The sequence below is a fragment of the Odocoileus virginianus genome, chromosome 9 (assembly GCF_023699985.2).
Source record: "Odocoileus virginianus isolate 20LAN1187 ecotype Illinois chromosome 9, Ovbor_1.2, whole genome shotgun sequence".
Lineage (NCBI taxonomy): Eukaryota > Metazoa > Chordata > Mammalia > Artiodactyla > Cervidae > Odocoileus > Odocoileus virginianus.
In genome coordinates, this window is record NC_069682.1 from 39611351 (window position 1) to 39623233 (window position 11883).

Below are 11883 nucleotides of genomic sequence, written 5' to 3' on the forward strand. Positions count from 1 at the left end.
TTCTCCAACACCACACCTGTAACCATCACATGAAGTAATTGCATTCTGTTAAAAGATCCACATGGTTTTCCATCCTCACTATGTCTGTCCATGCGCTTAGATGTTTGAACACCTGAAGGTTCATAACATAATGAAGTTCCTGAATGAATCCACAAGGAATCCCTGATCTTATATAAAAAAGAATTGCATCAGACAGCCATATAGCTTTATAAAGTGCATCTTGCCCACTGGCATGGGGGAATAGGCATCCTTATGTTTTGAGGTTTGCGCTTTGGCTGCGACTTAGCAGCAGCAGCAGCAGCAAGCACAAGACATTTTCTTCTGCTGCTAGTAAGTTGGTCTAAAGATAGTGGAGGCATATTACCTCTTTTAAAACAATTCTGTGCATAAAGAATAGCAAGGAGAAATAAGATAGCCTTCCTCAGTGATCAGTGCAAAGCAATAGAAGAAAATGATAGAATGGGAAAGACTAGAGATTTCTGAACTGAACTGAACTGAACTGTGGATAAAGAAACAGCCTCCCCAAACAACCATCACAAGGGCAAGTTTCACTTGATTGTGGGCTTAGAAAGTGCAGTTAGAGAGACATTTTTGACTGTTCTCACCTTGCTGGCTTCTCCAGTCCCTTCTTCCCTGGAGTCATTCCCTCTGAGAAACCCCTTCTTGAAGATTCCAGCCTTCATTCATCCAGGTTTCTCCCTCTTGATTTTTCATTCACTCTCATTACTACATTACCAGAAATAAAAAACTGAAACATTTTAAATGTAGCAGTGTGTACATGACCATCTCAAATGCCCTAGCTGTCCCAATAAGGACATACTGTATAGCACAGGGAACTTTGCTCCATGTTATGTGGCAGCCTTGATGGGAGCGGAGGTTTGGGGAAGATTGGGTCCATGTATATGTATGGCTGAGTCCCTTCACCGTTCACCTAAAACTATCACAACATTGTTAATCCGCTGTGCCCCAATAAAAAATAACAAAATGAAAACAAAATTGTTGATGATTAAGTAATACCAAGGCAGTCTCAGGACAAATCCTGGCTGACACCCATCTAGTTGTGTTGAGCTCCGGCTGGCCCAGACCCTGGGGATAGGAGGTAACCAGGGTCTACCTGCTTTCCAGGGGTCATGGGCATGAGAGGGTTCCCAGGTCACTCAGGGAATACCCTGCCAATGCAGACAATGCAAGAGACACAGGTTTGATCCCTGGGTCGGGAAGATCCCCCAGAGGAGGACATGGCAACCCACTCCAGTATTCTTGCCCCTGGAATCCCACGGTCAGAGGAGCCCAGTGGGCTACAGTCCATGGGGTGTCAAAGAGTTGGACATGACTGACTGAGCACGCACACACACAGGAGCAGATGAGAAGCAGAAGTATAGAATCAGTTTGGTGGGAGGAGAGGAGTTGACAGTGATGTAGTTCAGTCTCCCCAGTGTGGACACACATCAAGTCAGGAACTTACCGTAATATACCGCTGTTCTACCTGCTCTATCAGTGTAGGCTCCTTTCAGCAAGGTGCTGTGTCAAGTGCTCCTTTTTTCTTTTATTTATTTATTTATTTTAAAAATATTTATTTGGCCCTGCTTGTGTGTGCATACTTAATCTCTCAGTCATGTCCAACTCTGCAACACCATGGACTTTAGCCCCCCAGGCTACTCTGTCAGTGGGATTCTCCAAGCAAGAATCCTGCCATTTCCTTCTCCAGCAAATGCTCTTTTTAAAGTTGTTTCACCACAGTTTAATAAAGGGTTACAGATTGAAGTGAATGGGATGATCTTGCAAAGTGCCTCTTTTGCAGATATTCAGCACAAACTGTAACTTTGATGGGTTCTGTCCCAGTTCAGTGCTATACTAAAAACTAGTTCAGAAGCACTTTCACCTCCTCTGTGTTTCCCACTTTGTAGGGGCACCCATATCACAGTCGTTTTTCCCTGGTTATTTCTGCCAGCTTCCTCACGGCAGGCAGGGAAGTTGCCAGCCAAAGCTGTTTGCTTGCTTCCCAGACCCCCTGAGTCCTCCAGGTCTTCTGTCTCCGCCATGGGTGTGCATTTTTCTGAAGCCCCAGTCCCGGGCTTCCAGGGTCTCAGCTGCTATTCCACCTGACAGCTTGTCCCATCGGCCTTAGGACTCCTCTGATGATGGCCTGCACGAGGAGAAACCTCGAGGTGATCCGGGATCTCGTGGAGCACGGCGCCAATCCACTCCTGAAGAACAAAGACGGCTGGAACAGTTTCCACATTGCCAGCCGCGAAGGCGACCCTCTGATCCTCCAGTACCTGCTCGCAGTTTGCCCCTCTGCCTGGAGGACAGAAAGCAAGATCGGGAGGACTCCACTGCACACGGCAGGTGTGGTCCAGACCTGCCGGATGTCCCCCGTGGCGGGGGTGGTACAGGGGAAGTAGGGGGCAGGGAACACAAGCTATTTTGGGGTGTTTTGGCAAACAGTTTCCAAAGCCAATGTCACTCGGCCCTCAGCTTGCACTTCTTTCTTGTTTTAGGTGACTTTTCACTTCTATCTGTCTTCTCCTCCCCAGTTAGTTAGATGGTGATGGTGGTGGTGGTGGTTTAGTCACTAAGTTGTGTCCAACTCTTGTGATCCCCAGGGACTGTAGCCCACCAGGCTCTTCTGTCCATGGAATTCTCCAGGCAAGAACACTGGAGTGGCTTTCCATTGCCATCCACAAGTTAGATGGTGGGCTGCTTCTGTTCCTTACTATGTCTCTGACCTTGGGCAAGGAAATTAATCTCTTGAGCAGGTTTCTTAGCCACAGAATAATGGCAGCAACGAAGCCCATATCATAGGGTCATGGGGATTAAGGTGCACACACATCACTCAGCATAGCGCTCTACACACAGTGAGCTCAGGATGGCTACAGCTGCTGTTTTCACATCATTATGATGATGATGATTATTAAAAGCAGAAGGAAAGGGGACTGTCCCCTCATATCTTCAGCAACACCTGCCACGGTGCTGTCCATTTAAATAAATACAAACGAGAGTCTGCTCAGTCGTGTCTGACTCTTTGCCACCCCATCAACTGTAGCCAGGTTCCCCTGTCTATGGGATTCTCCAGGCAAGAGTCCTGGAGTGGGTTGCCGATTCCTCTTCCAGAGGATCTTCCCGACCCAGGGATTGAACCCACGTCGCTTGCACCTCCTGCATTGACAGGCAGGCTCTACCACTAGCGCCACCTGGGAAGCACATGGGTCCTTATAATTAAATCCCGAAGCCCAGTGGATTGTGACTCATCCAGTGATAAGGTCGAATATAATTCTGGGCCACTCTTTTGATTTTTTGGAGTAATTATCCTTAACTCTGGACTAAATATTTGTAGATTATCTTAAATTAGTTAAAAGCGAAAGTGTAGCAGTGTAAGACGAAAGGGGCATTAAGTAGCTCAGGAATCCAAATAAAGACGTTTAGACCGTAATTGGTAGCCTACTGGGCAGTACCTTGAACTTGAATACAGGGCTTTTAGACTTCTCGGAAGTCAAGACCTGTGACATGATATCATTGAGGAGGTAGGCACACAGTTGTTCTGGTCACTGGGGGCAGTTAGGAACCAAGGTATCCTTTTTAAAACTTTGAACATAGGGGCTTCCCTGATGATCCAGTGGTTTAGACTCCATGCTTCCACTCAAGGGGCATGGGTTCGATCCCTGGTTGGGCAGCTAAAGTTCCACATGCCTTTCAACAGCCCCCCACCCCCCTAAAAAAGAAAAAAACTTTGCATATGAGTGGAAAAGCTTCTCTGCTCATAAACTGATGAGCTCCCCCGCTCTTGTGAAGGAGCAGTCAGCACCCAGTCATTCACACAAAACAGTGGAAAACAGAGAGTCAAAAATCTTTGTTATGGAGTATAGTTATTTTTAGGAGCAGAATTAAATTCCTGGTTATTTTGTCATAGATTACTCTTACAATGTTTTACATTTCCTAGGCAAAAACTGCCTGGCCCTAGGGATTTGTAGCATGAGGATGAGGATGGAGGTTTAGAGTTAAATGTTTGCCAAGAAAGTCTCATAAAGACAGGATGATAAAGGGGTAGCCTTGTACCCATTAGGTGAAAATAGGACTCTTCCCCACTCCTCCAGCTGAATCTGTCCTTTTCTGGGGGCGGTGGCAGCAAGCCTAACCTAATACTCCTTCCTGGGAGGTGCAGCTACAGGGCCAGGGCAGAGAGAGGTGCCAGGAGGGAAGAGGCATTCTAATTTTGCACTAAAAAGCTCTCATTCTCAATTCTCTCCTCCCAGCAATGCATGGCTGTTTAGAGGCAGTAGAGGTGCTTCTTCAGAGGTAAGAACAATACAGCAAATTGAGGACAATATATGCTAATTCTGACAGAGTTAGTATCATAAAGAGTTGCTGCATAAAGAGCTCAGACAAATTGTTCAGAAAGAATCTAAGGTACCAAGAAGGAAATGAAGAAAGGACATAAGCAGATAAAGAAGGTGAAGCAAAAACAGCTAACAAACCTGGGGAGAAGTTATCCGTTTATCTGTTCATCCAACAAACATTTGTTCACTCACTTGCACGTCAGTTTTGGACACATTGAGTTACATGTACCTGTGAGACACCCAGGAAGAATTGTCCAGCAGGCGGTTAGACACAGATCTAGGCCCAGAGAATAGGTGTGACCGAGATATAGGAGTGGGCCTCGTTGGCATAGAAGTGACGATTGAATCCAGAGGATGGAAGAGGTTACCTAGGAGATGGTGAGTGAAGAAGAGGAGGCCGAATGCAGTGCCCTGAGAGCATCGCTGTGTAGGGCTCACCTGCTGCATGTTGGGACATACGTGTTGTCTGCAGTCATAAATACTTCATTCAACCAGCGCTTTCTAAGTGCCTCCTATGTGTTAGGCGCTAGGCAATAAGCAGTAAACACAGTCCTTTCTCTGGTTGCCTGCAGGCTAGTGCGGAAGCCGAGTATAGACACACCATCACAGAAATGTCATAAAATTACAAGTTGTGATAATATTGCAAAGGGAAAGTCCACAGTTCTGTGCGGGAGCACCAGTAGTCCCTGTAGATCTGGGGGGAGAACAACTCTGTGAGGTCTCCTTGAAGCTATGATTCAAAGGATGCCTTGGAGGTGGCAAGGTGAAGAATGGTGCTGGGATGTTCCAGGCAGAGGGTCCAGGAAGGGCAAAGGCAGCAAAGAGCCAGTAGCTAGAGGAGCAGGAGGAGGTGGGACAGGAGGATTGTTGGAGGTAGGAACAGAAGAAGATGGGACAAGTAGGAGATGGGGCTGAGAAAAAGGGGAACTGGGTAGGACCACAAAGAAGATAGAAACACAGTAGAAGGTAGAAACGGAAGAAGATTGGACAGCTAGGAGGTGGGGCTGAGAAAAAAGGGAGACAGATAGGACCACGAAGATAGGAACACAGGAGAAGGTAGGAATGGAAGAAGGTGGGGCCAAGAAGAAGGACCACAGAAAAGGTGGGAGCAGAGAAGCAGGAATGGAAGAAGGTAGGACTGGTAGGCAGTGGGGCCAAGAAGAAGGAGAGATAGGTAGGACCGCGAAGAAAGTAGAAACAAGAAGAGAAGGTAGGGATGGAAGGAGGACAGATGGGGTGTGGGACCAAGAAGTGAGACCAGACTGAAGGGGGTCTCCTTAAGCACAGGGAGGAGAGGCCCGAGGAACCTGGAGAAGTAAGTAGGTTCCACGTAGTCCTGACCTACAAGGTCATGTTGAGCTTTGTAGACTTTGTCCTTTGTGGTTAGGAAGCAGTTAAAGGTTTTAACCAGGAGTGGCCATAACCTAAATATGTGGTGAAAAGATTACTCCATTGGTGGTGAGAACAAAATGGCTGGGGTGGAACTAAAGAGAGAAAAATAGGTAGGAGGCTGTTGCCTGTTGCCTCCGTCTTGAGGGGTGAAGATGAAGCTGGAAAGAAGGATACCAATTTGTTTCACATGCTGGCTGGAGAATTGAGAGGTTTTGTGAGCAATAAGGGGCGACTGTAAAGCTCTGCATAAGAATCTGGAGAGATGACGATCCCTAAAATGGGATGGGATGTTGGGGGAGGAGCAGGTTTGCTGGGATACCAACGTGCTCCCCAGACGCTGAGGCGGGGACACAGGGCAAGCACATCAGGTCCTCATGGATACTCTGTAAGGCAGGTGGGCCAGAGTCAGCGCTGTCAGGTTTGAAGCGGTGACTGTTCTCAGCTGTTGCCTTGGGTCTGGGCTCCAGGTGCCAGTACGAACCGGACTGCAGAGACAGGTGTGGCCTCACGCCCTTCATGGATGCCGTTCAGTGTGGCCACACGGACGTGGCCAGGCTGCTCCTCGAAAAGCACAAGGTAGAGAAATGGTTTGGTTCTGTCCCTTCGGTTGTTCCTAGAAGTTTTAGCCCAGGGGATACACAGGAAGCATGGTGATTCAGATGGTGGGTTCAGATCTCAACTCTGCCACCTTCCCCACTGTAGGCCCCCTTTACCTCTTTAAGCATCAGTGTTTCCATATGTAAAACAGACAAGTTTCACTTTTTTCACAGGGTTACTATAAGGATTAAATAATGAAATGTACAGAAAGCAGTTAGCAAAATGTCTTCAATAAACAGCAGCTGTTTCATAGTAATAATAACAACAGACTCTCCCTAGTGACTATACTTTTTTGGCACCTTAGCTTTGAATCTTAAGCACTTCTTTGGTTAGAGCATCCTTTGAGAATCCGACAAAAGTTCTGTATGACCTACCCAGAAAAACATATGTAGACGGCAGAGTTTTGCCAACACGTCAAAAGGTCTGTGGACCCAAGTGTCTGTGCTTCTTTTTGCTCATGTCCGTCCTCACCTCCTAGGCTTGCGTGTCAGCTGAGGACTCACTGGGGGCCCAGGCGATCCACCGGGCAGCGGTCACTGGGCAGGATGAAGCCATCCGATTCCTGGTCTCGGAGCTTGGCGTCAATGTTGATGCAAGAGCAGGATCCACCCATCTCACTGCGCTTCACTTCGCAGCTAAGGTTTGTTTCTTTCCAGAATGGTGTTCCAGCTCCATAAGGGCTTGCCTAACCCTGTTGATGAGTAACCTGTAGTCCTGATTCTTCTGCTCCATCTCTTTGGAAGAAAGAATTTGCTCATAACATACTCTTGAAATGGTCCTGATTCTGAAGTCCTGGGTTCCTTTACATAGAAACCTGCCTCTGTTTGTTTCTAGGTAAAAAAGAAAAGCCCTTTACTCCATGTAATGCCCGTGCTAGGTGTTCCCTCCTACCTTTTTTGTTTTCAGGAATAATGTTATTTGAAGCCATAAAAATCCATCATATGAAATTCCTAGCTCTTTATCCTTTTACTGGATTTCAGAAGATTTCTTTAGCTAAGAGGAGGGAATTGCATTTACTGGGCTCTCTGACTGATATATGAAGGGATTTCCTGGCGACTCAGTGGTAAAGAACCCACCTGCCAGTGAAGGAGATGCGAGTTCAGTCCCTGGGTCAGGAAGATCCCCTGGGAAAGGAAATGGCTACTGTCAACTGAAAAAGATGTACAACTTTAGAGTTTCGAGTTAAGTTTTATTTGGGCCAAAATGAGGACTACAGCCTGGGAGGCAGCATCTCAGATAGCTCTGGGAGACTGCTCCAGAGCAGCAGTGGGGGAAGGCCAATATATACATAAGGTTTTGGTGAAGGGGGAGTTCCATACCATGAAATACTCATTTTACAAAAGGTTTTTCTGTTAGTCATGAAGATCTGATGTCACCATGAAGAGATTTAGTGCTTCTCTAGATATGAGGAGATACAAGGATTGAAATCATAAAATCTGTTCCTAAAAACATCCAACTATCTATAAAGACCTGTCCCACCAGACTCCCTGGAGCACAGAGGGCCTCACTCCACCCTGAACTCCCTCAGGGATTGTTGAAGGTCAATAGCTATAGCAGCATGGGGTTCAATCTCCATAGAGACAGATGGCAAATGTCTTTGTTGTTCACTCATTGTCAGTGCTCTTGTTAAGTGCCAATTTGTAGTTGACACTACCCACTCCATTATTGTTGCCTGGGGAATCCCCGTGGACAGAGGAGCCTGGCGGGCTACAGTCCATAGGGTCACGTAGAGTCGGTCACAACGACTAAACAACCACAACAACTGATGCATGAAGTGTTAAAGGAGTCCAGAACTTTCTGCTAGGAAAGTAGTTGGCTTTCACCCTCCTCTTTCACAAGATGTGAGTGTTTTGTGTATAATCTTTAACATTATTGGCTGCCTGCCTTTCCTTGTTTTCTAACCTCAGGAATAGATGTTCTTCTGGGGACCTGCACTCTCCTACCTATGTTCCCCTTTGACAACATGGGTATATAGTTGAGGGTGGGCTGAGTGTGTGGTCTGGGGCCACAGGGGGACAAAAGCGAGTGGGAAGATTGAACCTGCAGCCTCACTTTCCACCTCAGCAGTTACTGATGGGCTGACTGGCCGGATGTAAGGTGTGTCAGTTGCTTCACAAAGGACGGTGCCAGCTGTGATAAGAATCCTGTCCGGGGAGGTTACATTGTGTTCCAGTCTATTTTCTCCCCTAAGGGGTTAGCAAAGAGCGTGTTTGCTTGGAAGATTTAGAATTGTGTCTTCTAAGAAAATCACAAGATTTGAACTCCTTACACTGAGATGAAACCCAGCCGTGCACCACTTTGTGCGTGCTCAGTCATGTCAGATTCTTGTGCGACCCCCTGGACTGTAGCCCACCAGGATCCTCTGTTCATGGGATTCTCCAGGCAAGAAGCCTGGAGTGGGTTGCCGTTTACTTCCCCAGAAACCCAACGATAGTGGTCAATAATTTGGCTTCAAAGTTGATTGTCTCTCTTCTAATAACTAAACACCACCTGCATCTTTATTTAATGATTGACACTGGATTTTGATAGTAATGTGATGAGCCTTCCTTTAGATATGAAAATTCAGTTTTAGCAGGTAAGTACTTTTGATGCTTTCAAACTATGGTGCTGGAGAAGACTCTTGAGAGTCCATTGAACAGCAAGGGAATCCAACCAGTCAATCCCGAAGGAAATCAACCCTGAATATTCATTGGAAGGATGAAGCTGAAGCTCCAGTACTTTGGCCACCTAATGTGAAGAACTGACTCATTGGAAAACAGCCTGATGCTGGGAAAGATTGAAGGTAGGAGGAGAAGGGGGTGACAGAAGATGAGATGGTTGATTGGCATCACTGACTCAACTGACATGAGTTTGAACAAACTTCAGGAGATAGTGAAGGACAGGGAATCCTGGCATGATGCAGTCCATGGTCACAAAGAATTGGACATGACTGAGCAACTGAACAACTACTTTAGAAAAAGCACCTAATATGCAGTAGAGTTTGTGTTTAAGGCTTGCTTTTGTCATCACTGCAGTGGTAACACATTTATTTCAACACTCAGGAAGGTCATGTGAGCACAGTCCAGACGCTCTTATCCTTGGGTGCTGACATCCACTCCAAGGATGAAAGAAATCGATCAGGTATGATCTCATTTTACATGGACTTTGAAAATTGTTAGTAAGCTGAATGTAAACAAAATTAACAGTGAACTTTTGTGTTAGAAAAATTAGTCTTAAAATATTATTCCTCAGCTCAGTTGGTAAAGAATCTACCTGCAATGCAGGAGACCCAGGTTCAATTCCTGGGTCAGGAAGATCCTCTGGAGAAGGAAATGGCAACCCACTCCAGTCTTGCGTGGAGAATCCCATGGATGGAGGAGCCTGGCAGGCTACAGTCCATGGGATCGCAAGAGTTGGTCACGACTGAGCAATTAAACCACCACCAAACAAAATTAACAGTGAACTTTTATGTTTGAAAAATCAGTCTTAATATTATTCCTCTAAAAGCTCAGTACCTTTTAATTCAAATAACATATCCATTTGCAAAGCTATAGAACTATTGCTATTACCATGGCAGCAATGATACTTTACTGCCGCTACTGTGTTCATAGTAGCTTAAATCACTTAACATATGTGACATCCAAGCGCTTTCTTTTTCAACTTTTTGTTTTGTCTTGGGGTGTAGCCGATTAACAATGTTGTGATGGTTTCAGTGAACAGTGAAGGGACTCAGCCATACATACACATGCATTGATTTTCCCCCAAACCTCCCCCTTCCCCCATCCAGGCTGGTGCACAATACTGAGCAGAGTTTCCTATGTCAAAGCGCTTTCTGTGTTAATCCGTGATCACACCAGCCCCCAGGGTGTCACGTGGATTCTTCATAGGCCGTCTCTCTTGGAATGTATTTTAAAACCTTAATCACTATAATTTTTTAGATTTGAGGCTCAGATATTTTTAGACCTAACCCCTTAGTCTTGGGCTTTGGAATAAACTTTCTTAGTAGCATTCTGTGCACCAGTGACCATCTTGCCAGGGTTTAGTTTGACCTATGATGCTTCAAGGCTCACAGGTAACCCACCTCTTACTCCAGGGCTGCAGATGGAGGCCACTGAGTCCAGGCACACAAACTTTCTCCTGATGGCAGGGGAGCAGGACCTAGGCTCTTCCAGCCCCCAGGAAGCAGACTGCGAACCCTCAGTGCCAGTTTCTAACCAGAGTGGGAAGGCGTGTCAGCAGTTTTTTTCTTTCCGTTACATCTTTCTTACTCATAGTGATATTTTTAACTTACACAGTGAATTCACAAAACTTTGAAAACGCCTTCTGTACCATTGAAAATCTCCTGGTTCTTATTAATTTGCTGTGTGCATGTCAATCGTGTCCGACTCTTTGTGACCCCCTAGATGGTAGCCCGAGCCAGGCTCCTCTGGCCATGGGATTCTCCAGGCAAGAATACTGGAGTGGGGTGCCATGTCCTCCTCCAGGGGATCCTCCTGACCCAGGGATCGAACCCGGGTCTCCAGCGGGTCTTCCACTGTCAGGCAGATTCTTTTTACCACTAGGCCACCTGGGCTCCCTGGTGGCTCACATGGTGAAAAATCTGCCTGCAATGTGGGAGGACCAGGTTTGATCCCTGGGTTGGGAAGATCTCCCTGGAGAAGGATATGGGACCCCACTCCAGTATTCTTGCTGGAGAATCCCATGGACAGGAGAGCCTGATGCAGGCTACAGTTTGTGGGGTTGAAAAAGAGTCAGACATGACTCATGAACTTACTTCTGTGTTTTAGACAAGTCTCAAATCTTCCCCAATTGGTTCTGTTACTTTTAAAACCATTTCTGACCAAATCAGGTTAAAAGGAAAAATGTTTAGATCCAGAGTAGACAAAGTCATAGGCATGAATATGGAACTATGAAATCTGTGCAGCTGAAGGAACCAGAGTTTCTATCAGGGGCACCCGGCTCCCCTGTCTGTACTGCTGTGGGTAAAGCCCTGAGCTGGGTCCTCTGTCCCCACCCAGCCCTGCACCTGGCCTGCGCGGGGCAGCACGCGGCCTGTGTCCAGTTCCTCCTGAGCTCCGGGCTCCAGGACTCTCCGGACATCTCGGGCGCCCTGGCTCAGCATCTCACACGGAGCCCCGACGTCCTTCAGTGCTTCGACCACAGCACGATGGCTGAGGGCGTTTCCAGAGATAGATAGTGAATCCACGGGAATGCATGTGCTGCTGCTTCAGTCGCCAGCAGGTACAGTGAAATAGGCCAGGAGTCGGTGTTTTCTGCACGCCCCCTTGGGTGGAGGACCGCCCCCCCGGGATGAGGCAGCTGGCTTCCTGGCTTGATGACAGCCCGTTGCACAGTCGGACTCTTTCCAGGGTCTCTGATTCACTTTTCCTACCTTCGAGTGGAGTCGATGATGGGGATGAAGTCGGCACTGGGAATCCTTAGAGAAGCATGAAAATACAGGGTGGGACTTCCCTGGTGGTTCAGTGGTTAAGACTGCGCTTCCACTGCAGGGGCCCAGGTTCAATCCCTGCCCACCCCGAGGTACAGCCAAAAAATAAAATAGTTGTTTTAAAATAAA

The 11883-nt window shown here is 46.9% G+C and overlaps 1 protein-coding gene across 6 annotated transcripts in view; it reads left to right on the top strand.

Annotated features, from left to right (window-relative positions):
• The window catches only part of ANKRD16 (ankyrin repeat domain 16), a 41743-nt gene that overhangs the window by 1349 nt on the left and 28511 nt on the right, over positions 1 to 11883 (top strand). For 3 of the 6 annotated variants that reach the window (XM_020877956.2, XM_070472262.1, XM_070472261.1), the window contains exons 2-6: positions 2129 to 2349; positions 4254 to 4296; positions 6197 to 6305; positions 6805 to 6966; positions 9368 to 9446. In XM_020877956.2, the coding sequence (XP_020733615.2) occupies positions 2129 to 2349; positions 4254 to 4296; positions 6197 to 6305; positions 6805 to 6966; positions 9368 to 9446 (614 nt within the window). The other 3 variants (XM_020877949.2, XM_020877942.2, XM_070472260.1) reach the window with 3 other exon arrangements.